This window comes from Hoplias malabaricus, chromosome Y (assembly GCF_029633855.1).
Source record: "Hoplias malabaricus isolate fHopMal1 chromosome Y, fHopMal1.hap1, whole genome shotgun sequence".
In the NCBI taxonomy this organism is placed as follows: Eukaryota; Metazoa; Chordata; class Actinopteri; order Characiformes; family Erythrinidae; genus Hoplias; species Hoplias malabaricus.
Window position 1 is genome coordinate 78,115,691 of NC_089820.1, and position 27,997 is coordinate 78,143,687.

Below are 27,997 nucleotides of genomic sequence, written 5' to 3' on the forward strand. Positions count from 1 at the left end.
TACTCTTCTAGAGTAGTAGCTGTATTCACAATATATTTTTTTCCTTGTTTGTGTTATTTTTAATTTATCCTCCATTTATTTCCTTCATCGCTCTGTTCTTTACTTTTAAACCCAATTATTCAATGGAAGTTTTTAAAAAGTTGTTTTGTTTTTAGCACCAGATTTTCAGAAACTTGATTTAAGTTAATAAATGATTTTTTTGTGTGTGTTTGGGGGTTCAGTTAATCCCTTAAGTCTGTTAAATTGTTCTCTCAGTTTGCATATTTCTTCTCAATGTAATAAATGTTTCACACAGGACACATTTTAAGTGTGAAACATTTATTAACTTGAGGTATTATCCTTTTAAACCTTTGACTAACTGGAGTTTTTTGACTAATGCAGCTTATTGAGGGTGACTGAGAGTGTGTATATTAAACTACAGAGCACTGGTGGCATTCCTTTAAAGTTAGTTGAGTTAAGGCATGTGTAGAACGTGGGAACGAGATATTTAATGTATGGAAACCACTTTCGACATGGGAAAACCGACTTAAACCCTTTTCTACAAATAAACCGAAGAAACGCCTTATTAGTACGCCTTTTGAAGCTGTTCCCACTTGTTAAATATCTCGTCCGCACACCTAAATTCACTTTAAATGGATGTGACCCGCAGAGTTGGTTTAAAAAAAAAAAAGGCAGAAGGAAGCGTCTACAGATGACAGCAGAGCAGCGGCTCTAACCGCCTCAGTGTTCGGTCTGACAGGAAAACGGAGTCGAGCAGCTGTCAAAGCTGAGGCGGAGGTGAAAGAAAACTCACTGTTTTGGGGGGATATGTGTTTCAGCTGGAAAAAGAAGAATATTGTTGAACATAATTTGAATTAAACTGGTGAAGTTGAGAAAATGTTTTCACGGAAGAGAAATAATTTGACGAAAGCGCCTTCGATTTCGAAGAAGGCACACTCAGGAAGTCCCTCATCGCACAACACCTCAGTAAGTTTAACGGCTTTTTTTTTAAAATTATTTTATTAAAATGACTCCACTTAACCTAACTTAATTAACACAATCATGTGCTATTCATGTGTGTATGAAATATTGCATTTCGTCTCCTGTATATTTTTAAAAAGCCTTTTTATTCTAATTGTTCCTGTCCACCTTAAATGGTCCTGCTGTTGAACTAGGCGGCTCCGATGTAGCGATAGTTGCATTGCGACGGCTGACCAGTTTAAGGTGGAACGGAACGATTCGGAAAAGAAGCTGCTAATAAGCCCAACTTATATTGAAGAGAACTCTCATTAAAATTTTTAAAACACACAAACACCTTTAATCCTTTAATCTGAAGAGACACCGAGCCAGGAAAATACTCCTTAATACAGTTATCTATATAGCTAGCCATGCAGGTGGGAGACGAGGTGGCAGCCTAACGGCTCATTTAGATAGATAATGTAAACTGGCTTGCGATGTAAACTTTTTTTAACATTTATTTTCAGAGCTGTTTGGTTTTTATAAAACACACATTTCCTTACAACTTCTTAGTAAAACAATTTAAAAAAAATTCCACACGTATTTTGGGGTATTTAAGGTAAACCTGGATTTACAACAATGTATTTACAAATTTGAAAGAGGCATTTTAGGCACCAACGGATTAGACTTGTTTATTATTCTCATTATTAATGTGGGAAATTAATTGCTAGGACAAACTCTAAGATCATTACAAACCAAACAAAGATACTAGTAATGGAATTTTGAACTATGTATAGGCAATTCAGAGAAATGTAAACACATTCATTCAGAATGTTTTAATAGACATATGCTATGTTCATTGCAAGAAAAACATTCAGACTCAAGATTTTTTTACACTGGTTGTGATAGGAACCAGGAACTAAGCCTTTTGCACTCACTGACTTACTGACAGGCAGAGTCATATATATCTCTCCACCATGAAAAGATAAAATAAATATTTTAGGCATGGAACTCTAAACTTTCGTAAAAAAAACATCAGATTATAGCTTGTAAATATTTAACTTTCTTTGAGGTAGTATTTATCAATTCACACGTCTGATTCCTAGTTCACCAGTGCTTTAAATGAATGTGACTTGGTTAATTTGCCTGGAACAGAGCATTTCATATTTGAATGAATTTGCTTACATTATCATTTTTTTAGATCTGCACAATTCCTATTTAAAATGTGGATGAAACCTGGTAATAGTGGGGTAGGTGCCCTGGTACTTAGACAAGTATTTGTCATATTTTTAGGTTATGAATTACTTTCAATAGAGAGTCCCCATTCATAATGTTTTGTAGTCCAGTACTAGGCTTAAAACCTAGAAGCGAGGGACCTTAATTTTGACATGTTCAAGTCTATTTTAAATAATCCATCTATTTTTATATCAACAATGCAGATATGTTTTTTTTGTTGTTGCTCACATCATCCTAACTACATTACATCCAGTCATTCTGTAACTTTTAACCCATTCCACTTCATCTCATCCCATCTATTCTTTCTCTTTCCCTCTCATTTGTTTAATCACAGCTTTCTGTTCTTCCGGAGCAGCCTTACAGAGACACTATTGATGGTCTGTCCAATCTTGCTCTTTCGGACTCCATCCCCTCCTCATGTCCTGGCACTCCAGCTGTCCACTCCAAGTTGGGAGGATGTTCTTCACCTGCGCCAAACCTCAAAAGGCCCACTGGCCTGAGTCGCCACGCCAGCGCTGCCGGCTTCCCATTCCAGACAGCTGGGACTTGGGGCTTCAACAAGGCCCATGGCAGAGCAGCTTTGGCCCATAGCCCAACCTTGGAGAATGCAGAGGTTACAGGCATTGACGTGGAGGCGATCCCTCCTCTGCTGAGGGATGTGGCCCGCTTTGCAGATGCTGTGGAGAAGCTGAAAGATGTGGTGCTGTTGGAAGGTGACTTTAAGAAATTATTTGGCAAAAAGTCATGTGTATATTTTTAGAGGAGTACTGAGTTGCTAGATGCTAGATACTTTGGGTTGTGATATTTTTTAAAGTGTTAGAATACTTAAGTTAGCATAACTTTCAATAATGCTGTTCAGTTTCTCATAGAACAAAAAGCTTGTTTTAATTATGTGGTCAATTTGTAGATCCAAAAATGACAACAATGCTTCAGCCGTCAACATGCAAACATTTCAAAATGAAACACAATTTGAAAGAAGTATGTGATGTTGGCTTTCAGATTGCACAATTCATTTTTGTGCTGTCAACTTCCATTGCTTCTTAGTTACATTAGGTGCAAAAATGCAGAAGTAAACATCAGACAACAGTATGTCTTGGATACTGAATACATTTTGATAAATTGGGTATAAATTATAATATAATTATAAACAGATTCATTCTTTAGTGATTGTAGTCTTTACTTTATTGGTTATTATTCCTGATACCAACATAGCAGACGCATTTGGGCCTAATCAGTGCTGCTTTTGGGACTTATGGCTCATCTTTGGCACTGGCAAGAGTTGCGTGGGCCAGATGTGGGTCATCTGTCATGAGCTGGGCTTTAGTTGGTTTACGGAGCATTGTTTGGGCCAGATTGGCCTGTATTTGTTCCACAACACACTTGACAGTTTGCGCATATTGGATGAGACGATGCAGCCACACTCACCCAGAGTCAAAATGGTCAATGTGCGCCATCAGTGAGATTTTCTTTGCTACCTGGGTTGTCTCTACAGACTCACCTTAGACACAAAACAGTCCAGTCTTTTTCTCCATATATTTGAACACATTGATGTTGAAGTCCAGACCCTTGGCATCTGATTTTTGTACTAAAAACACGCTTTATAGAAAACTGTTGCTCGTTTCCTTAAACAAGCCACAATCAGTTGACCTCGCATTGCTTGCCTGTTGTTGCATGTAACTTAAGAACATTGTCCTTGACCTACAATATCTGTCATGGTTTTCCTCCTTTATGAGGAATGGCCTTTTAGTCGTTGTGAAGTGGAGTTTTTTTTTTTCTCTGTTTCCATGGTGATAAAGAGGAAGGAAGAGGAATGGTGCGTCAGATGTTTTCGTTATAGCCCATAGTTTGAGATTACACACATCTGCTGGACGTGTGTATTTTCACACAGCTTTTCGGAAAGCCGCATAGGAGACACTGAGTGAAGGAGTCGGATTTAGGTTTCTTCAATAAAACAACACCAATTAATTGTATTTTATTATTTTGACTGTAATTCTGAGCAATGTCGATAAACCGAGTAATTATTAATGATTATGTTAATAACAATAATTATTATTATATGTACTACTAGCAGCTTTATTTACAGAGCTCCAGGGTTCTGGGGTTGGGGGCTCGAGTCCTGCTCTGTGTGACTGTCTGTGAGGAGTTTGGTGTGTTCCTCCCATGGTCCAAGATCACACATTGGTAGGAGAATTGGCAACTCCAAAGTGTCCATACGTGTGAGTGAATGTGTGAAGGACTGGCACAACCTCTAGGGTGTGTTCCTGCCTTGCGCCCAGTGATTCCGGATAGGACCCACAGCGACCCTGAACTGGATAAGCAGTTACAGACAATGAATGAATGAGTGAATTTTTACTACTACTACTACCAACAATAATAATAAAACTTCCAACAAGGATGCGTCATTGTCACACAGCTTCTTAGGGTTGTGGGTTCAAATCCCTACTCGGGTCACTGACTGTGAGGATTTTTGTTTGTTCTACCCGTGTCTGCATGGGTTTCATCCCAAAGTCCAAAAGCACATTGTGTTAGGAGGACTGGCTACTCAAAGAGTGTCCATAGGTGTGACCCACTCAGTAAATCCACATTGGACCAATGGCGTAGAGGGAAAAGCAGATACAGAATACATCAGACATTTATAAGTGTTCCTAATGGAATCTGTATCCAATCCCATTGTATTATATGATGCTCCTTCATTCTAGAGAATGCAGTTCCATGCCTCCATAGCCCACAGACTTGGCTTGAGGACTAAGTGATGTGTAGCCTATAATTTGTTAATTAATATAATCAGTAGTGACAGTCATACTCCACAAGCGTGAATGAAACTGGAAGAAAGGGAGAGTGCTAGTCGCAGAGTCACATCAACTCTTAGCTAGAGGCCCAACAAAAATCACTTAGCTGAGGCTCCTTGGGCCAGCACTTCCTTTAAATGTCACTATTTTCATCAACACCATTTCCTGTTTACATTCTCCTATCAAGGCTGGCCGCAGCGTTACTGTGGAGATACAGGAACGACATCATTAGACTTCACTGACCAAATATTCTGTGAATCTTCCCGACAGTTAACATTTAGCAATGTGCAAAACCGTCAGTCCCAGAATGGCTGTAACTTAGATCAGCAGTTCTGGTGAATCAGAAATGACAGCCCAGCTTTCCCTTAAACCCAGAAGTAATCAGTCACTCAAGACGTGTTTGATGCCTGAGTTTAGATGCTAATGTAGCTAATGCCTAATGGAGACCAGTTAGCATTGTGCAAACAGCTAAGTAAAAGTCAAAAATAAGTCAAATCCATAATTACACTTGACAAAGTACCATATATCAGTCACAATTGACATTATGAAGTAGTTTATATTTTTCAGGTGATATTTGTGAGGAAAAAAGACATACGTTATTGTTCCTAGGAAGGTGAATTTTCAGGAAAGACTCCAAACTGTTTAGAAAGTGTTTCAAAAATGAATAAAGGATGCAGAAAATTTAGAATTGTTCACTTTCAAAACTGGAGAATTTAAGCTCCAAATTTGCAGCAGATCTGTCCAGTCATAAACTATGAGACAACAATTGAGTGATACGTGTCTGAAAGCATGTCTGGCATTTAAGTGACAGTGACTGACATTTGCAAATAGATGAAAAAAGAAGTAAAGAAGAAGCCGCTGATGTTTTCAGAACAATGGCCTTGTCACTGTGAATATGTTTGGGGTTATTTGGATCGTGAGAAGCAGTCAGTACAGCCTTCTAAGCCTGGAAGCCTGAATAAAGGAAAAGGATGGACACATTAAAAATAAATAAATAAATAAATACATTTAGCTGTTGAAGCATTTGGATGGTCTCTAACTTTTCACAGTAATATGTTTCCTAATGCATCCAATGCATTCAGAGTAGCTCATAGCTTCTAATCATTCTTAAATATTTAAATAGTCTTGAGTATGGAGGCCCTTCCTAGGGGTTTGGGGAGATAAGCTGTAATCACTCTGGCAGTTGGAGCACTCATTTGAGAGGCAAATTTCTTTTGAGCTTATTATAATTTCAAGCCGGCTGAACGGCGGATTAGGCTCCGCTGTCACAGAGAAATATCTTGGAAATAAAACTCTGCAAAATCACAGCCACAAGAAGCTCTCTTCTGACTAAAACACACATGAAAGAAATCGCAAACCCACAGATCAAGTTAGGTCTTGCTGATTGCCCAGTGTTTGGGGACAAAAGAGTCAGTGTGTGTGTTTGTAACAGAGAAAAAGAGGCCATGCTGAGGTGTTAAATCCATTAGCTTAAAAAATGAAGAAGTCACCACAGACAGTGCGATCACACGCTGGCTCTGTTCCAGCCAGACAAAGACTTACATTGTTTTCTTTTGTTGCTTTTGCCAAGCTGCCTACAGCTCATGTGTCTTGTACGTTGGTGTGAATGTAGCTCGTAAGTGTGAGAGTGCAGACACAGAGACATTTGACCGCCACTTATTTTCAAGTCAAACATGCTGTTTTGTTCATCAGTTTAACACCAGAGCCAGATTCCGCACCAGCGCTAAATGATCACACTCCGTGGGAAGGTTTGTTTTGTGGTCACAGACTTCAGTGTCTGTTTCTTTTTCACTACAGTGCACTATAAATATCTGCATGTCTATCTCATCTCAAAGCATGAACATCCAGTTAGAACTGAACATGTATGTTGCCCATCAGGAATCGGTCCTTCTGCCTTTGAGTTATGCAGCCACTGCACTTTGGACTGGTTCTAACTGCTGTATGAAGAGAACATTATTAGTATTTTATGGTCTTTGTAGCTAGTAGACAACCAGCTAGAATAATGTCCATGAGTGTACAAATCACGATTTGCCCTCTATGCCATGTGCTTCATGTCTTGCTTCTTCATTTATTCTCAGAAAAAACATTTGTTTGTGTGGTGTTCTCTTGGTTCCTGCTAGAAAGAAATCCCCACATCTAAACAGTAAATCTGAAAAAAAAAACTGCCTTTCAATGATCATGAGGCAGGTGGAAAAAATCTTCCTGAGAGTACCTCTAATTTTGAATCTTGCAATTAAAACTATTATTAATCACAATAAACTGATGTGATTACATTTGGAATAATTTGACACCACTAATATTTTTTAACGTTGAATTATTCGGTGATTTGCGGCATGGTGCAGCAGGTAGTTTTGCTGTCACCCAGCTCCAGGGTCCTGGAGGTTGTACTCTTTCTGTAAAGAGTTTGGTGTGTTCTCCCTGTTCTCCCAACTCAACAGTGTCCAAACATGTGAATCAGTTTGCTCTGCAGTGTGGACACTTAAGATTTCTTAATAAATAACATGATAGTTTTGTGTGTGTGTGTGTGTGTGTGTGTGTGTGTGTGTGTGTGTGTGTGTGTGTGTGTGTGTGTGTGTCTGTGCCTTTGTCTACTCCTCATGAACTCTCTTACGCTTGGTTTTACGAAAGGTTGTCCTAACTCAGACGCTGTATATAGGTGATGTCTGTTTCTTAAATGACTCATGGGCTCATGACTGAACGTATGATGTCTGGGATGTGTCAAGGGTGAGGGGACCTAATGTTCCCCTTTACCAAAGATCTCAGATCAGCATCACTGTAGCTGAGTGGAAAGGAAGAATAACATTTTTATTATTATGATTATTATAACTATTATTAATAGTAGTAGTAGTAGTGGCTTTAAATAAACTGTCTATACATGAGAATAAAATGTGCACATCACAGAAGCACTGATAATGTGTTAATAGTATTAAAAATCGGTGTTTGCCTGTGTCTATAGCTGTTTGGGATTTTCCAAGGCTGTATGTTTGTGTGGGAGTGTGTATAAAGGTAGTTTGCCACTGTGTTATGAGGCAGTTGAAGATGCTGGGTCAAAGTTAATGTGCTCTGAAGTGAAACAGGTTGATACTGCACTCATCTCTGTGTGCAGGTCAGTTATAATACTGTAATTTGGAATAATGTAATTTTTTTTTTTTTTTTTTTTGGCCTGTTATTTCCTACACACAAAAATTTCTTTGATTGAAGAGAATAGCAGAAAGACATTGTTGGGGGAAAAAAAGAACACATTCCTTTACTTCCCCAGAGAAGATGAGATTTCAATAACCTGAAATGAACCTTGTATCATAATGCAACTCTAAGTCTATGAAGAAATAGCAGTGTTTCATTTGTTCTGTCTTTTAACAGTAGTTTACATCAGAAATGACATTGATTTTCAGTTGAGATTCAGTTGAGAGACTTATAGCAGTGAATGTCGGATGAGTTACGACATTGTAACAAATTTAGCCTAAAATATAAGCTGCAAATTCTTGCTGGGGGGCACTAGAATGTTTGAGTAGTATCTGTTTGCTCCAAACAAAGCTTATTTTTAGACGTATATCTTTAATAAAAAAATTCAAATAAAGTCTCTTAGTTTCAGCTTTGGCTTTCATTTTACAGTCCTTTTTATTCCCCGGAGTCCGCTCCTGCAAATGAATATTATGTTTTGAAATTTATTTATTGTAATTCAGCTACGTGTCAGTGGCATGATGGTGTAAAGTAAGTGTGTGAAAGTTTCAAGTTTTGCGGTTCTGTCTCATGCCGATGGGCCATACATTAAAGACAGTTGTTACACTCAGGAAACACATACAGTAAGAGAGGTCAGTCCTTTCAGTGCAGTCAGCAAAGTAGATCGTCATCATGTTCTTTATTTTTATAATGATTCTTGTCCAAAGGTTCCATGTGTCACTTTTGAAACTGGTGAAACTATAGTATTACCGCTTGTCTTTCCAATTATGTACTTCTTCTGTACCTTTTTTTCTGAAAGTGTAGATTATAACACCTAGAGACATTGTGTCAGATTTGCAAAATGTGTTAACATTGTATGATGTTAGAATGCTGGCTAACGGTGGCATGCCCTGATGAACTGTGGGACTAGGTGCAGTGTGGAGGTGTTGAGAGTGTGCAGTTTGAGAACTTGGCTCTCATTGGAGTGAATTTGAAACAGGGTCCATTTCATTTATAATAAACTCTAGATAACATTATGTCTTCCCTAAAAAATTGGTGTCTTTTGTAACATTCATATCAAAATTGTGCTGTGACGCCAACTTCTTATATTTTACATATACAGTGGAACCTCTACCTACGAACTTGATCCGTTCCGTGACTCGGTTCGTAAGTAGAAAAATTCGTTTCTCGAATCAATTTTCCCCATTTAAAATAATGGAAAAGCAATTAATGCGTTCCAGCCCTCACCCCGAAAGTCACCTGTTTTGCACTGATATATGTTTACAACACTCTCAAATTAGTAAAAAAATACATGTAGCATTACTAAAAATAAAAAAGAAATACAGTGGTAACAGAAATAAAAAAAGAAATAAAAAAAGTTGTAAGTGGTTACACATCGCTACCTTGGAGACGTGACGACTGGCTGGAGGAGTAACACAGGCACTGGCTGTATGACGGGAGGTGGGGGGTGGGTGGAATAACGGAGAGTAGGCGGGTGAATGTGGGGTGACGAAGAGTAGATACGGCTTAACTTAGCACGAATGTTGATGTCTGCTATTTACACTAATGTTAAATTGCTAAAGCTACAATTTGCTAATCTTAAAAGCTCACTCAAGTCTGGGCGCTGGGAGAGACTCTCCTATTGGGGTCAGTGGCCATTTCCAGCCGTCGGCTCGGCGGAGGCTCGGGTTCGTTTCTAGAGTCATGGTTCATTGGTGGAGGCAAAAAAATATTCAAATGCCCGGTTCGTATATTGCAAAGTTTGTTAGTATAGGCGTTCATTAGTAGAGGTTCCACTGTACATACCTACACCTGATGTTGATACATAATCATTTTTAAAATATAGATGCAGTCTACTTGTATTTGAATTGAGGATATATATATATATATAGCATTTTGTATGTCTTAATGAAGTAAAGCACATAAAATGCAGGATTTTTAGGGTCACAGCCCAGCGTTGTTTTAACCTTCTGCTGTTCCAGAGTGCAACTAATACATTGTCAAATATCCACAGGAAATATCAGTGCTGTGTGAACATCTGTATGATTGTGGTATCATTGTGCATAATTGTCAGAGATTTGTATCTTTACTGCTAACCTCTGATCACGTATCTCTCTCTCTCTCTCTCTCTCTCTCTCTCTCTCTCTCTCTCTCTCTCTAGAGAAAGAGTCTCGATGGGCGGTGGCTCACGAGTGTTTGGGGAAGGTTTTGCGTGTCCTGAGGCAGGTTATCAGCACCTATCCACTGCTCAACACAGTAGAAACGCTCACGGCTGCGGGCACACTCATCTCCAAGGTCAAAGGTCAGAGCTACCAAAATCCCAGCAGACTGGACTTTTTTGCTTTCTGTGCAGTTGTACATTACCTGAAAATATTGTAAATCAAGATTTGATTTGATCAGGTACACTTGGTTACCGTCTGAAACATCTACTATATCAGTGACTGTAGCCCTGCTCTCAGACCTGCTCAAAATCATCCTTCTCCAGTTGGTCAATGTGAGAGGAAAATGTGAAATTTTTCATCAAATTATAGGATCCTGTCAGTAACTATAAACTAAAAAGTGTCTCTGATAAAATTGAATGTAGTCTAAAAGTGAATGTAGCCTAATTTCTAATTTTTTATGTCCATCATATCTTCTCTGTCCAAAGAAAAAGTAAACATCAACAAAACTGGATATACTTGTTTTTCTTTGGACAGTGACAATATATTTTTTTAAACAGCTTTTACTATGTTGCTGTTATTTTAATTTATTGTAATATTATAAAAGTGTGGTTAACTTAAACACATTTACAAACCAAATCAATGGATGTCAAAAATTTTCCGTCACAAGAAGAAACCTGATTTCTCAATAAGTTTGCGTCTGTTTGCTCCAAACACATGTCACCACAAGGCTGTGTCAGCATGACCAAATGATAACAGTAATTGAGGACCAGTGAAACGCCACCTCTTTGACATGCCTGTCTCATAAGACACTGGCACTGCTGCATCTGACATCATGGTAACGGCTCTTTAAACGTCTGCCAGCTGTTTGTAGAGAGTAGAGACCACAACCATCATGCTCTGTTTCCTAAACAAAGTGGAAGAGAACAATGCCCTCTCCTAACAGATTCCATCAAATACGATTACTTTGTGTGCGGCATAAAGATGAATACCTTTATGTGATTATAAAGATTTCATAAGATGTTGAGCCTTATAAGGTATAACTTGTAGGGATTAACTTTGAACTTATTTATAATTTGTGAAACGTCTAAGTTTTGAGCAGAATAGCCAACACTTTAAAAGTCTTTATAATGTCATACTTTTTGGAGTAAGTGTATTTCTCCTACAGGTGCTGGTCATAAAATTAGAATATCATGAAAAAGTTGATTTATTTCACTTAACTAACTGACTAACTAAATTCATTACACACAGAGGGATATATTTCAAGAGTTTATTTCTTTTAATTTGATGATTATGACTGACAACTATTGAAATGCCATGTTAATAAATGTAGATATTCCCTTCAAGTATTTTACCAATTTCCCCCATTTTTTAATGTAAACGATGCTCTCATTTCAACACACCTTTTTAAATACTGTCCAAAACACTAAACAAACATAATCAATAGGTCTTGTGTAATATGTGTAGCAAACTGTACTTTTCATGTAATATTAGGTAAAGATTCCCAGTTCACATGAGGAAACTACACCTGCGTTATTGTCCTAGTCCAGTTTTATACTGTGGAACATCATCAGTCTTTGGACCATAAATCTATAATTGCAGCTGAATTTAGGTCACAGTGAAAGTAGGTTTCTGAAGAGCCTCCACCTTCCTGCTCCCACTGATTTTGTGGGTTTGGTTACATGGCTGCAGGGTTGTTGTGATGGTGAAATGTGAAACCTCTTTACTTTCTTCTTTTATGTGTTCAAAGGTGCTGCTTATTTCCATCAAAATATTTGGGTACTTTTTTTTTAAGCTAATTTATTTTCAAATCCCACTTGTTTTCTAGCTCGCCCCATAAATCTACTTAACTATTTTCTCTACAACTTGTGCAGCCTGTCACTGTGTCTTTTCTACATTTGTTTCAGATCACTCGGAATCAACAGGATTGAGAGGGACTAAGTCATACTTTACATGTTACTGTGGCCTTAGACAGTTGTAGCGAAAGGTCCAACCATCTTCAAAAGCTGGAGTGTAGGATTCAGCTCGCTTTATCAAAAGTGTTTAAAAGATTAGGACCTCCGAGCTAGTATTTTGGCATGTGATATTTGTCTGCACTGAGTGAAACGGTAAAGCCATTTTTACTGATGTAAAATGGCAGTCAGAATATTTCTGTTCAGTAAATCTACTGCCTGAATAATTTACACTGGAAGTTAAGCACTTTTACAGTTTTCAGTGTTATTTCGGTTTTGTTACTGAATTATTACTTCATATTTTCAAACATAATTTAAGAGATCTATTTATTTGTTTAATGGACTTCCTTGGTTGCACAACAGAGGGAACTACCACACAAAGTTGGTTCTTAGTAAAAGAAAAAACAATGTTTAAAGATATTAAAGAAAGTAAATGCCTTAATAGTAAATATTTAAAAGCATTTGTTGGAACTATTCAAACAGCAAGCAGAAGTTGGTCTGAGGTTGTTCGGAACTCCCTACAACCACCTCACCCCATTGTGTGCTGTGTCCTGTGTGCAGGCTTCAGTTATGAATGCAGCAGTGAGATGCAGAAGAAGGACTTTGAGAAAGCCATTGAGACCATTGCAGTGGCCTTTAGCAGCAGGTGAATACAGCAGCATCTGTACCACAGTAAATAAAGTCAAATGCAAAAAATATTTCTATAGAAATAAGAGTAGTTACATTATAGCGATTGCTTCACACGTGTAACCTAGACACAACTGTTCTGATTTAAGTTTTTTATTCATGTGAAAACGTTGTGCAAATTTGCATTTACTTTTTCAGTGCAGTGCTTTGACCAAATCATGTGCTCTTTTACGTCATGTAACAACATAACTTCCTTTTTTCAGTCTGAGCCTTTGTCACATTCTCAGTTGTTATTAAAAGAACTGACAGACATTTTCAGCTAAAATGAATGCTTCAAAGAGCATCATAATTATATACATATAGCAATTGTCTTGACCCAAGCTTCTCGCTCACTCTTTTCCGTATACAATGGAACGATTCAGACCCTTATTACCTTCCAGCAGAGCAGTTTTGACAGCCCTCTGTCAACTGCACATGTCTGTAGGCCAAACAGTTTATCAAAGTGGAGAAGTAGGCTGTTTAATAATGGCTAAAGTTGCTGTCCTACTTCCCCTTCACTCACTTATCTAATGCGAATGCCCCTGCAGCAAAGTTCTGAGAACATAAACATAAACATGATTTAATGGTCACAACACAATGTGCAAAGCAATTTTGCCTCCATGTTTAACCCATCCAGAGCAGTGAACACACACACTTGTGAACTAGGTGTAGTGAGCACACAAACACACACATGGAGCATGGGGCAGTTGCAGTAGTATTATTATTATTATTATATAGTGCCTACACATTATATTTCGGGGTATAATTGTTAATTATATTTACTTTATTATTATTATTATTGCCCTGGGAAGGACCTGTTCCTGTAAGGCACTCAATGATTCCATTTAGGCTCCGGACCCCACCGCAAGCGCTGAACTGGATAAACAGTTACAGACAATAAATGAATGAATGAATTATTATTATTATTATCATCAGAATTATTATTTTACTTTTATAGTGCCTACATGTGACATTTCAAAACTACATACGAAAAATCTGCATCTATGTTCACATATTTTTTCCTTTTTGATAATCCACTTTTCCAACTTATTAATGCCTAAATCCCTCTTCTGCAATGTTGATGATTTTTTTCTGTTATTAATGGCTTTATTAACTTTTGGAAAATCCAGGCATCGTTTTTACCAATCTTCATAAACATTTGAATGGTAAACTCTTCAGTCTAATATTCTCCATCAAGGCAAAGACAGCTGTTTGAAGGCCCTACTATAAAATACTATAAAACAGTAGACATTAGTACTACCACTACCACTACTACTACTAATACTAATAATATTAATAATAATAATGTTTGATAAGATCTTAGTAACATGTATTTAGCATTTGCTCTGATGAGAGAAGTTTTGTGGGTGTTTTCTGGTAAAAATGTGAAGTGTATTGTATTAGTCAGTGTCAGTGAATGGACATATTGCCCTTTTCCTGTCTGATGGCACTTCAGTATTTCCCTCCAATAACATCATTGTATTACACACATACACACACAGAGACAATAGAATATATATATATATTATTTTTTTTCTTGTTCTCTTACTCTAACTAGTGTGTCAGAGCTGCTGATGGGGGAGGTGGACAGTAGTACCCTCCTGTCCCTGCCTCCCACTGAAAAGAGCAGGGTAAGTTTATGTATGTATGTGTGTGTGTGTGTGTGTGTGTGTGTGTGTGTGTGTGTTTGTGGTTGTGTGTCATTGTAGGAATTATGAACCTCTTCTCAGTTGGTGCCTATTGCAGCATGTTGCACTCTTCTTGTTAGTATTTTCCTGTTGTGTTTTTATGCATGCTTAAACTTAAACTCAAGGTATCTATACATAGCTCTTGGTAACTGTAACTTGCTGCACTCCAAGCTTCATTTATGTAGCTGTCTAACAATGCTTGTGTCCAACTAACTAGTTCTTTGTTTGGGCTTTGACCACTTAAACTGTAAACACTTACTGGCACTTCATTTTTCAGTGTATTTGGACTTAATGTTCAGTTGAACCTGTTATGTCACAGTGCAATTATTAACTGTCTATTCTTCATTTTAAAGGCCCAGTAGAGTACAACTAAAATTGTGAAGAGGGTATTCCTCTGTTTACTGGCTACACCAGTCTTGCTCCTGTAGGTCAGATATCAGCTAAATCTGCATTTCAGGTTTTTGGTGTTGATGGCAAAACAAAATTAACTTCTAGCCCTGGAGGAGGAGAGAACAGCAGACATCCATGTCCTCCCTCAGCCAGGAAGGTGTAGCAACAGTGCAAGTTCTAACCGACCGTTTCCTCACACACACACACACAGAGATGGGGCGGATGTTGTTAGTGGCGTTTGTGTTTGTAGCTTCCTGCTCTGGGTTTCTATCATAGCTTCCTCTTTTCCCCTCTTATAGACTTCACTATAACAAAGAGAACACACAGTTCACACTTCACAGTCTTGCATTTCATCATTTAGGGTGGGCTTAATATATGTTGATACAGTTCAAGGTTTTAAAGTTATTATATATTTTGCTTCAGGTAACTGACAAGGTCGAACTGAAACTGAAAAGTATAAACTGAAAAGCCACCGAGCCGAACTCCACCCCGTGCTAAAACTGTCACTGTTTGTGTTCTTGCCCTATAAGGTGTGGACTTTGTTGTGCTTAGCCTCTTGCATGACTAACAATGCTTGTTTTTTCATAAACATATATATATATGCAGTTCTGGCAGTGTGTATCTTAGTCTAAAGTGCTGAAAAACTTGAAATTGATGAAAACAACTTGAAAAAAAAACAGTTGATGATAATATGAAAGATAATATAAAGATAACTTTGTGCAGGGATCAATAAAAGCAAAAGCCCTCTCCAGTGGAAAATGATCAAACATGTTTGGCTCAGTCAGGAGCATGACTTGCAGACACATTAAAAATTCAGTTCTTAGCTTAATGCTTTGCTTAACAGCTCTTCTGCATCTGACTGGACGTTTATTGTCATAACTTTGTACTCCTTGGAGTTCTGAATTTATTGTGTATATTTGTAGTCAATGGAGAACCTGTGTGGATCATCAGCGGGGCAGGGGTTGGATGGAGGGGGCCAGTGTAACCATGGGGACTGCAGTAAGTGCCACACACACACACTGCTCTCTCTTGTTATGGATTTAGCTCGTGGTTTATCTGGTTATAACTGGAAAGGTTGCAAAGCTACGAAACACAGTTATTGTCTTAGCCTTAGACACTGAAATGTTTGCACCGTTAAAACTCTGCTAACGTCATTTGTTAGAGGATTTGATTGATTTATTAAATTGAATATTTTCATTTCCTGTCATCAAATTCCTTACTGTGTGTGTGTGTGTGTGTGCGTCAGTGATGAGTCCAGAGGAGGTGGGTGTCCTACTGCAGCGCAGTGAAGGTGGGGTGGACTTAGCGCTGTCCTACGCAAAAAGCATTTCCAAATACATGAAGGACATCATCAGCTACGTGGACAAGCGCATCGCTCTCGGTAACTAACATACACTTGATTCTTAAAATCTGTTGTGTGATGCCTTTTATCTGAATTTTCCAGGACAACATAAAGTATCTTTATCTGTGTAATTTCCTAATTTACAAATCAGCATTACGGCACGAGAAGTAATCGATAAAAGTAACAACAAACCGAGGATGACATTAACTTGAAGTGAAACCTGATTGCGAACTCCAGATTCAGACAATTACAGAAGACAATTGATTTTCCTCGTTCCATAATTATCATTAGACTGCAACATTTACATACACTGCAGATTGATGTTTGATTAATATCCCTCCACAGTTTTATCAGACTGTGAGTCCTACTTACACAACTAATTTATACTGGATTAAAATGACTCCATGGGTATTACTGTCAGGTAAATCTATACACACTGCTTATTCATACTGAATTATAGTCATGGATCTTGTCAGTAATTGCTTCAATTAACAGAAGAATTCAGGCAGAAAGAAATCAGCTATGATCTACCTTTATCTTGTTGTTCATTCCTCAGACCTTTTGTTTGCCAAAGAAAGTCTCACACTGGATCTCTCTCTATGTTCTTTTGCTCTCAACCAGAATGTTTCTCTCTGTTGAATGTGTTTCTGTTTGTTTGTTGGATTTTAGAGATGGAGTTTGCTAAAGGTCTTAATAGGCTGTACCACTCGAGCAAGCAGAGCATTACCCAGGTACAGAATATGAGGAACCTATATGTATGTACTGTATATTTATCACAAGCAGCATGAAATGAATGGACTCTGTTTCTCTCCTGCGCTCTCTTTTCAGAACCACATGCCGCTGCTGTCTATCTATTCTCTGGCTCTGGAGCAGGACCTAGAGCAAAGTGTTGGTGTGCAGCAGTCCACAAACTCTGTCCTCACACATTCCTTCCTACAGGTAACGCACAATAATAACATGAAGAGGTGTGGTTTGCCAGTGTGTTCAGGTGAAGCAGGTGTTCTCTTAGCTCCTGCATTCTCACTCTGACAAACATTCCTACCCAGACACACTTTATTTTGCTTAATGCAAACTGAAGAGTTTTCCATTCAAATTTTTATGCAGATTGGTAAAATCACAATAAAGTTCTCTAATCAAAGTTACGCTGTATCACAGATGGGAGTAGTGCAGCTGATGTGTAGTTTCCAACCAGACTCTCAACTGTCTTTGAAAACCACGTACTGAAATGAGTCATAGTTTCTAAATATCTCTCTCTCTCTCTCTCTCTCTCTCTGTTGCTCTCCTGTAGCCTCTGATGCAGCGCAAACAGGAGCATGAGAAGAAACGTAGAGAGGTCAAAGAGCAATGGCAGAGGGCCAAGAGGAAACTGGTACACAGCTTTACTCTCTCCTACCCTTTGTCTTGCTTTATTATAAACTTCAGCCAAGAATATACTGTATTGTGGCAGCCACCTTAATTGTTTAACAATGTTTATCTTGGCAGCGAGTAAAACAGCTTATAACAATTAAAAAATGTTAGTTATTTTTGATCATTTAAATGCTTTGTGCGGTTATTCCCTGCATTTAAAATTGTATCTACAGTTACAATTAAAACATGCTTAACATATTTTAAACTTTTTTTTAAATATTATCTTATATTTAACATTTATTTAGTAACACTCAAGCTTGTTCTGTGAGAAAGCCCTTCTAATTTTTGAAATAGCTGTCCCGCTTGAATTGAACAGGTTTTAGTTTTTTACACCTTCCTAATTTGAAACACTTTATACAGATGATCAAGACTTGACTGAGGTGATACTTATGAAAGCCAATGTAAAATGCAGCTACTTGTTGTTGTTGTTGTTGTTAAAGAACTTGCAAATACAAGTTTCCTGTTGTATGTAAAGTTTTCATTGTGAATGGACAAAATTAAGTGCCCTGAAATGATGGTGTAATTTATTCAAATTTCATCCTTCTAAAGTAAGATATATTTAAGAATTTATTTACTTTCAGCAAAGTTACTTCTAAACCTTTGCTCGGTGACACCAGCTTTTGTTGATTTCTGCGTCTCTTTTCTATACATTTGTTCTCTGTCTCACAGAAACACTAATACAAGATTTTGTTTGTGTATGCGTGTGGGTGTGTGCGTGCCACTAGGCGGAAGCGGAGAGTAACCTGCGCAAGGCTCGGCAGTGGTACATGACACGATGTGAGGAGTATGAGAAAGCTCGATCAGTGGCTAATAAGGTGGAGGAAGAGCATGGTACAGGAAGTGGGTCCACCAACAAAGCACTGGACAGGAAGAGAAGACTGGAGGAGGAAGCCCGCAACAAGGTCAGCTGACCCACACAGGAAATGATGCAACAGCACACGTGAGCTGTGTGATTAGTGGCAATTGCATCATATACATTTTGCTCAGTGCCATCATTTTGTTCTGATCAGTTTATGTGGGTTTTTTTTTTCTTTTTTTAAACAATGAAAAAAACTGTTTTGCAATGAACAGTGACGTGAAGTCTTTACCTCAACTGTCCTCTGCAATTCACTGCCTCAGCGAGAACTGAGAGCTCCACCCATGCATATAGAAATAATGACTTCCTTTCATGTGGAGCCAGAACCCCTGGAGAACCTATTAAAGTGTATGATGTGTGAAGCCGTTACAGTGGAACAGTCCACCCCACAGAGAGGTGAAATGTTTAGTGGAAAAGGGACATTACACAGGAAGTACATGTAATTCAGATATCCATGTGTTGCAGCTGATGTCACTGTGTTAAGTAGCCACTAATTTGAGTAATTTGTGACATACTCATTACTCAGAAACACAGCTCCAAAAAAACCCTCTGATGTTTAAAGTATTTTATTGTTGCGGTCATCACTTTTAGTGCTCATTTACACGTTTAAAATTAAAGAAATATTAGTATGGACCCCAGACCCATTTGTCCATGTCATGTTTGTAAACAGAGTTACAGGGGGTTGGACAATGAAACTGGTGTAGGGCCTCCTTTTGCGGCCAATACATCGTCAGTTCGTCTTGGGAATGACATGTACAAGTCCTGCACAGTGGTCAGAGGGATTTGAAGCCATTCCTCTTGCAGGATATTGGCCAGGTCACAGGAAAACCTTTCCTGACTCGCTCCTCCAAAACACCCCAAAGTGTCTCAATAATATTTAGATCTGGTGACTGTGCAGGCCATGGGAGATGTTCAACTTCACTTTCATGTTCATCAAACCAATCTTTCACCAGTCTTGCTGCGTGTATTGGTGCATTGTCGTCCTGATACACGGCACCGCCTTCAGGACACGATGTTTGAACCATTGGATGCACACGGTCTTACTGGTGCAATGTGCAGTTAATGAAGATTGGCCACAAGGCTGCTTCAATTTAGCCATGAAACCTCCCACACTACAATGACAGGTGTTTCAGTTTCATTGTCTAACCCCTGTATGTCGCTCTGTGTAAGTCAGTAGAGGAGCCCAGGCCGCATCCCAAAATAGCACCATACTCCCTACATCACAGATGATAAAAGTGATAATACTTCAACTAGATGGTAATTCAATGATAATTCGACAGGGAAATGTGAACCTTATAGCTCACTAAAAATGACTTTTGACATACAATATACTGCGTGAGTGCAGAAACTGGTATTTTATGACAGACACTGTTCCTTACGGAAGGTGAAACCTTTAGGATGTGGCCTCAATTTCACTATGGCATGGAAACATCTCTAACAGATCACTTGCATTTTCAGAAAAGGAGAACTACATTTTTAAACTTTAAGCCAAATAATTTACATTATCCTCCAAGAATCTGTTCCACTCTTAGAAGGCAGGGAGCACGGGATATGATTTTTTTACCCAATAAACAGGTAAAAGAATGGGACCAAAACATATGTGGCTTGTGTCTATAGTTCCATACACGCTAAACCATATATGATATAAATAACTCACTCATATTTGTTCCATACATTTACTCCTCTGACACTAAGAGGCGATGGGCTTCTGTGCTTCTGGGTGTTGTAAGACTCTCTCTCCAGTGCAGGGAGTGGAGCTGAGTATGAGAGACATTTAGCTATCTTTCCCATCTGTTTACATTAGTGCTGCACTCTGAAACTAGAGAATCAGTCCCCAATTTGGCACCCAGGGCTAAGCAATCATGTGACAGCACCCCTTGGATAAAATATTATGTGTATTATAGTATACACACAGGACAAGAACTTAACACAATAGCTATAGATGGGTATTATATGTATACAGGTGAGGTTTGCTCAGCTCTGACACAGTGTTGCAAGCAATGTCCTCATTGATTTCCATTTAAAAGTGAGGAAATTCTTCCAGATTTAACTTGAAATTATTGCCTGACTTCACTGTAGAGCACTGTGTATATGTGACAACTACATAAACCTTTTATGACACACACATAAACCTACGGTAACATTTACAATGGTTTATACCAAAAAGGAACAGTTCATCAACTTTCTGTTGTTGGAAGGGGCAAATTTTATTGAACATTGCCATCATTGTGTGGAAGTCCCTAAGATGATTGGTGTGTTTAATCGTGTTTTTGGTCTTTCTCTTTGTGTGTGTGTTAACAGGCAGATGAAGCTGAGGCCACATTTCGAACATGTATTGCTGATGCCATCACACAGCAGCAGGAACTGGAAGATGTGAAGGTCCAAGTGCTCAAACAGATCCAAGACATCATCAAACAGAGTGACCAGATACTGCAGGCGGTGAGACAGTTCTCCACACACACACACACACATATATATAAATGGGAAGCAGACTTTTAGAGCAGTGATTTCATAATATGAATGTAGCAGCCAGATACTCATGAAGTTTAGACATGTTTCTCAGAAGTGTGATGATTCACCGCTACATAACACTGCTATAATTTAGTACTGTTCACATGTTTTGCAATACAGTCTAAATCCAGGCTTAATTTTGTATCCAGGAAACTGTAGATGAATCATTTAAAATCGGAACCACTTTGATCTGTCTAATTGTGAGTCTGTGGTTGTTTCTCTTTGTGTTGTTCTGTCTCCAGTGCACCATCTCTTATTACCAGATCCTTCATATGCAGACAGCAGCACTGCCTGTGCACTATCAGACTCTGTGTGAGAGCTGTAAGTTGTATGACCCGGGCCAGCAATACGCCGCTCACGTCAAAAACCTGCATCTCAGAGAAGAGCCCATCACAGTCTACCAGTTTGAGCCATACTCTGCCTCCAGCGCTCAGTGAGTTACTCACTCTGTGTAACTACACACTGATTACCCACAGTTAATAAGGATTAGGTTTTCTCTTCACTATTCATTCTGTTATGGTAAATCTCGTTCTGTTTCTTGTCTGACTTCTAAACGTTGTGCAATATTAATGTTTGGTTCCACTCAGGCCTGCTCGCACACGTCATGACAGCCTCACTGAAGACCAGCGTCAAAGCAGCATTGAGGAGGCAGCGTCAGGAGATGGTGGGGTGGTCAAGCACAGAAGAGGTTATAAGCACCTCTTAATTCAAAGTGTTGAAAACAATATTGGTGAAAATGTTAACGTTAAAAAAACTGGCATATATCAAGACTTACTTTAGATGAATTATTGGTTGCTCACTGCAGGTCGCGATCATCAAGCTCACAAGTCCTGGCCGGCTACTCTGAGTGACACGGATAGTGTGGGAGGAGGAAGTAGACTGGGCTCCCCTACTACCAGCACAGGTACAAGTCAACACAAACCTAACCAATGCCTCAGAACCTGCTTTTGATTCACTTCACAGTAGTTGGGCCAAGAGTGATGATTTTTCATTTACTCATAACATCTTTTATGTTGTAGATTACAAATGGCAGAACGCATGTATTTATGTCTGTTTAAGACACAGTTTCAAGTGACTGATTATTTAGTTATGGAGTTTACACAGGGCTTATCGATGGGGTAGAAGCTGTCATTACCTTTTAGCTTCAGTAATTATATAAAATAATAAAGAAGCAAACTTCACTGGCTGACCAACTATATTTCATTCATTCATTGTCTGTAAGGGCTTATCCAATTCAGGGTCGCGATGGGTCCAGAGCCTACCTGGAATCATTGGGCGCAAGGCGGGAATATACCCTGGAGGGGGCGCCAGTCCTTCACAGGGCAACACAGACACACACACACACACACCTACAGACACTTTTGAGTCGCCAATCCACCTACCAACGTGTGTTTTTTTTAATACTTTAAATAATACTTACATTTCATTAAAGGATGTGCTGTTTCCTGGCTCTTAAAGACAACCTCTAGATGCTCAAGTTCACTTATGTTTTATTGCAGGAGACATTTCAAAGGCTCCAAGGCCGGTGTCTGCTGGGACATTGTCATCAAATGAAGATGTAGATGAGCAAGATAGTAATGTGGTCTCTTTTGAACAAAGTGAGTTCAAATATTGTTTTTTGGAAGGATTTGGAATAATGATTTTTTTTATGTGTTTCCCTTTCTGTGGTATGTGACCTTGTTCACTATATGAGGAATGCACCATGAAGATTTAATATTAGCATGGCTTGGATACTTTTTAAGGTTACTCAAGGAAAGGAGCCCCCAGATGCCCTTACAGATCCCTTTTCCACTCCTGTCATTAGTGGCGAATTTATAAATACATATGTAGTCTATTTTAATACAAGTACAACAGTTAAAAGGCCACATCATTATAGCCACCATGGTTTCTATTGCGTTAGGTATGAATGGAATTGAGCCAGAGATGACTGTGTCGACTGGGCCATTTCGAAACGTGGGTCTGTCCAAAGCTGCCAAGACCCATCGTCTACGAAAACTCCGCACTCCATCCAAGTGCCGTGAGTGTGACAGCTACGTGTATTTCCAGGGAGCAGAGTGTGAAGAGGTAATGAACATTCACACACATCAGTTACACGACAGAGTACTGAACTGAGATCTGATGCTGTTTTGTCCACATCCTTTACATTACCCTGTGAATGGCTAATGTCTTACAATTCTATTGACTGACCCTGCATTTTGTGTGTCGCAGTGTTTCCTGGCCTGCCATAAGAAATGTCTGGAGTCTCTGGCCATCCAGTGTGGTCATAAAAAACTGCAGGGCCGACTGCAACTGTTTGGCCGAGACTTCTCTCAGGTGCTGCAGGGCAACTCTGACAGAGTGCCTTTCATCATTAAGAAGTGTATCCAGGAGATTGAGAGGAGAGCAGTCAAGATGAAGGTGAGTAAGGAAGATGTTGTTGACATGGAAATAGAGATATATTTCAACATTAGTGAATCCAATGTATTTATATGAATGCTCTTTTAGGGAATATACCGTGTAAACGGAGTGAAGACGCGGGTGGAGAAGTTGTGCCAGGCATTTGAGAATGGTAAAGAGCTGGTGGAACTTTCTCAGGCTTCTCCTCACGATATCAGCAACGTCCTTAAACTCTACCTGAGACAGGTGGGACACACTTTAGTGCACACACGTCTTTCACTTTGATTTAAATTACATATGGACTTTGACAGTAACATTCACTGTCATTTGTTCCTTTCTGCAGCTCCCAGAACCCATCGTGCCATTCCGTATGTATAATGATCTGATGGGGCTGTCTAAGGAGAGCCTTTGCTCTGAGGCCCCGGAGGGAGGAGATGGGGCTAAAGGCCCAGAGTTGGTAGACCTGGGGCCACAGACTGACCCCAAGGTGATCACACTGGTGGAGAAACTCAGAGAGCTCCTTAAAGAGCTTCCACCTGCCAACACTGCCACCTTGCAATACATCATTTGCCACCTGCGCAGGTGAGACGCATAGTTGAGGGCTAGAAAAACCCAAATCTGATCTGTTTATTCAGGATTTACACTATATATTTGTATATATAACATATATTTGTAGACACCCATTATGATTTTTTAAATTTAGCTAAATTAAAGTATATCTAATGTACATACAGATGCTTGGTTATGACAACACAGCTTATATTATCTCTAGAATAAGCATGACAACAATTAGAATGCTGTGGTGCAGCTGCACATGAGTGTAAGGCAAAGGTCAACATGCCCAATGCCAAGTGTCAGCTACAGGAGTATAAGCCTTCCAGCTTTGAGATGAGCAGCAGCATTCTCTGGAGTAATGGAGCTCCATTCATTACTTTGGGGATGAGCTGGAGAGCATTTTGTGATCCAAACAATGCATTTTCTTTAGTTAGTACTTTAATGTACAGGAGCCTACAAGTACCTCTCCAGCATGAAATTATTGAATTTAGTGTAGGCTAAAATCTTATAACTATTGCAACATTGTAGCTCCAGGGAAACACTAAAGAAGCAACCCCCAACTACGTTTAGGTTAAAGGAACACTATGTAGAATATTTTCTTTTTAATTACAGCTTCAAAATCATTGTGATGCTCCACAGTCCTGTAATAAGGAGAATAGAGCCTATCTCATTGCTAATCCGGGCTCTTCACTGTTGAAACTGCACTTTGTAAATTCTGGGGGAGGGTAGGAAACTCTCCACACCCTCTTGATTTCAGGACAACGCTGTAAAAGTTAAAAATCTGTTACTCAGCAACTGTAGGGTGAGCCCATGAACAAAAAATACCAAATCTTACATAGTGTAACGGGGGGCCCGGTGGTGCATCAGGTTAGTGTCGCAGTCACACAGCTCCACAACCTGGAGGTTGTGGGTTCAATTCCCACTCCAGGTGACTGTCTGTGAGGAGTGTGGTGTGTTCTCCCTGTGTCTGTGTGGGTTTCCTCCGGGTGACTGTCTGTGAGGAGTGTGGTGTGTTCTCCCTGTGTCTGCGTGGGTTTCCTCCGGGTGACTGTCTGTGAGGAGTGTGGTGTATTCTCCTCGTGTCTGTGTGGGTTTCCTCCGGGTGACTGTCTGTGAGGAGTGTGGTGTATTCTCCTCGTGTCTGTGTGGGTTTCCTCCGGGTGCTCCGGTTTCCTCCCACAGTCCAAAAACACACGTTGGTAGGTGGATTGGTGAATCATGTGTGTGTGTGTCTGTGTTGCCCTGTGAAGGACTGGCGCCCCTTCCAGGGTGTATTCCCGCCTTGCGCCCAATGATTCCAGGTAGGCTCTGGACCCACGGTGACCCTGAACTGTATAAGGGTTACAGATAATGACTGACTGATAGTGTTCCTTTTTGGGTGTTTTTGTTTCTGGGGCTCCCCCTTGTGCCATTCATTTGTACAGCACTGTGCTGAAATCAATGTAAGAATTTCTTACCCTCTTCCAAAAGTTATATAGTATAGTTTCTACAGCACCAAAGCCGAAGTAGCAATGAGAAAGGCTCTATTCTCAATGATTTTGATGCTGGTACAAGGCAAAAACATTACATAGTGTTCCTTTAAGTGGAAAAGACTTTAAAAAACTATTTTTTCAAAGAATTCTTACTTTAAAATCTATGCTTTTCTCTCAGGGTGGCTGAAATGGAGCAGGACAATAAAATGAGCTCCAGTAATCTGGGGATCGTGTTTGGGCCGACGCTGATGAGACCCAGACCCACAGGGGCCACCATCTCGCTCTCTTCCTTGGTGGATTACCCCCATCAGGCCCGCATTGTAGAAGCCCTCATCATCTTCCAGCCTCACATCTTTGTTTACTCGGACTCTCGTCCTGCCTCTTCGTCCTCTCTAACCTTCACATGCCAGGGGCAGGTGAGCGAGAAGCAGCTTGTAGTTTGTCATTTATTAAGGGTCATCTTGTAGATTTGAAACCACACACTAAATTAACACTCCATCAAACTAAATATACAATTCTTGAAGTGTAAGGGAAGTTGTACAAGGTACCAAGGTTTTTATTTACATTTCTCAATAGAGGGCTGCTCATTCCTGGTCCTGGAGATCTACCACCCTGCACACTTTAGCTCCAGCTCTATTCAAACACACCTGGCTGGCTGTGTTGGATCTCCAGGACTAGGATTGAGCAGCTCTGACTTTATATATCAACGGTGCTTGAAATGCTTTTCTTTTGTAGGAGAGTCCTGACGGATCCCAAGAAGGCGAGGAGGAGCGGAGCAGACTGTTCTCAGAGCACGACTGCAGTGAGATACTACAACATCCATCCGCACGGTACTGTACATGAGGTCACTGTTGATAGTTTAACTACATATCTGTTCCTGTGCAGGAAACTTTCTGGGTTCTTCGGGCTCTCAAGATCGCTCTCTGGACTCTGACTCGGAGACCGATGAACCGGGGAAAGGAAGCAAAAGACGCCCCCCTCTGGTCAGTCAGGAGAGTGAGACCAGCACTGAGGATGATCAGTTGAGCCCCAGAACCAGTCTGGATCTCAGTTCTGTTGTCCCAGAAACCATCCCAGAACAGCCAGTCAGCACTCCTGATTCAGAACCAGCTGACTCTGAATAGATCTCACATCCACAACTCCATTTGCAGTTGTATGCAAGAGTCTGAGCTCCCCTTGTGAAATACTTTGTTGATTTTCAAAGTGGAAACATGGAAAGTATGAATTCTCCAGAGAACACACTTCTGCACATTTTCATGCAGAATCTCTGTTCATTTACTAAATAACATAAACCTAAAGATGTGACCAGTGCAAAAGGTTTCATGAATACTTTATAGTTACATTTTGTAGGCCTTCTTTTTCCCTTTTTCAGCAAATATAGCCTTTGACGTGTTTAACATATGCATGACTGAAGATCTGTAACACTTCTGTAACATCAGTGAGGCATGTGTCAGATCTGAACAGTCCAGCTGTGGATTAGATGAGCAAAGCTTTTTGATATAAAGCTGTAATGTGTGGAATATTCAGCGGCAGTGGTCCATTTTGTTTCCAGTTCCAGCTTTGGGTCTGGACATTGATTCCTGTAAAGATATCCTCCTCCATTTGTGAATAGTCTTTTAATCATTTTCCCAGAGTGCTGTATTGTTCTGTAATGACTGTGTGACAGTGGTCCAGTAATCTGAACTCAGTGATCTGATTTTGGAACATTTTTGATGGTCGTAGAACAGATATTTTGCTACAAATCGTACAAGAGAATCTAAGGTCAGATTATCACAAGAATACTGGAATATATCCTTTTTACTACTGAACTACAGTGATGTACATCTCAAGATTAATCTGCATCATTACAATGCTTTTGTGGTTTCGGTCTTAATTTATACTACTTTGCCGTCTGTTACCATTTCATCTGTTTGACACCAGAAATGTAATTATTAGAATTTATTTCCTATTTTTGGCACTTGTTTCGCTATGAAAACGGTAAGTACAGATCAAATGTTTGATGTACTATACATTGATAGTCGCAGTATTAGCTCACTGCTGGTCAGTAGGCTACATCTAATACCTTTATTGATCCCTCAGATTCTTCCATTATATTTACTGTACATCATGGCATTTTCTTTTACATTTTACATTCTGGTATATTTAAACAGTATTTCCTCTCGTGTCTCACCATTTTACACAACATATATTAAGGGCTCTTGTTGGACTTGTTACTGATTTCTAATGTTACATAATAGGTGTTCTTCAAGGCACTCAGCACTGAATTCTACTAACTTGACTCTGTACATATGGGCTGCATAAACTTAATCTCTCATTAATTAACTCAGGTTTTTGAATATAAAACATGGTCTTTCACATAAAAACAAAATACTGTCTTGATGTCCTGTTCAAAGCTGTACTCTTTAAAGCACTGTTCAGAAATAAAGTGTTATTACAGCCACTTCACTTATTTATTTCCAAACTGCGCTTTCAAAAGTGTTTCTTTTCCCCAATATTACAATAA

General features: G+C 39.4%; 1 protein-coding gene across 3 annotated transcripts; it reads left to right on the plus strand.

The window, feature by feature from the left end:
* Nucleotides 1-683: 683 nt before the first annotated feature.
* LOC136679097 (rho GTPase-activating protein 45-like) lies at nt 684-27,997 on the plus strand. Of its 3 annotated transcripts, none has more exons than XM_066657392.1 (24): nt 684-966; nt 2,507-2,885; nt 10,282-10,422; nt 12,793-12,877; nt 14,456-14,528; nt 15,043-15,132; nt 15,899-15,974; nt 16,222-16,356; nt 16,987-17,048; nt 17,146-17,256; nt 17,606-17,686; nt 18,450-18,626; nt 20,882-21,019; nt 21,334-21,524; nt 21,679-21,779; nt 21,897-21,995; nt 22,591-22,689; nt 22,992-23,155; nt 23,300-23,488; nt 23,576-23,713; nt 23,811-24,049; nt 25,673-25,910; nt 26,230-26,296; nt 26,380-27,997. In XM_066657392.1, the coding sequence occupies exons 1-24, from the start codon at nt 877-879 to the stop codon at nt 26,616-26,618; spliced, it is 3,402 nt and encodes a 1,133-aa protein (XP_066513489.1). In that variant the 5' UTR covers nt 684-876; the 3' UTR covers nt 26,619-27,997. The 3 variants fall into 3 exon arrangements, with proteins under 3 accessions (XP_066513489.1, XP_066513490.1, XP_066513492.1); XM_066657393.1 differs by having other exon boundaries at nt 2,528-2,885; XM_066657395.1 differs by lacking the exon at nt 15,043-15,132 and having other exon boundaries at nt 685-966; nt 26,380-27,996.

Bases quoted from the DNA above. Each gene is read 5' to 3' on its own strand.
- LOC136679097 (XM_066657392.1), top strand. From the start codon at position 877: ATGTTTTCACGGAAGAGAAATAATTTGACGAAAGCGCCTTCGATTTCG. The intron at 17,049-17,145 runs GTACAGAATATG...CTCTCTTTTCAG, and splicing joins GCAAGCAGAGCATTACCCAG to AACCACATGCCGCTGCTGTC. The intron at 26,297-26,379 runs GTGAGATACTAC...GTTCCTGTGCAG, and splicing joins GTTCTCAGAGCACGACTGCA to GAAACTTTCTGGGTTCTTCG.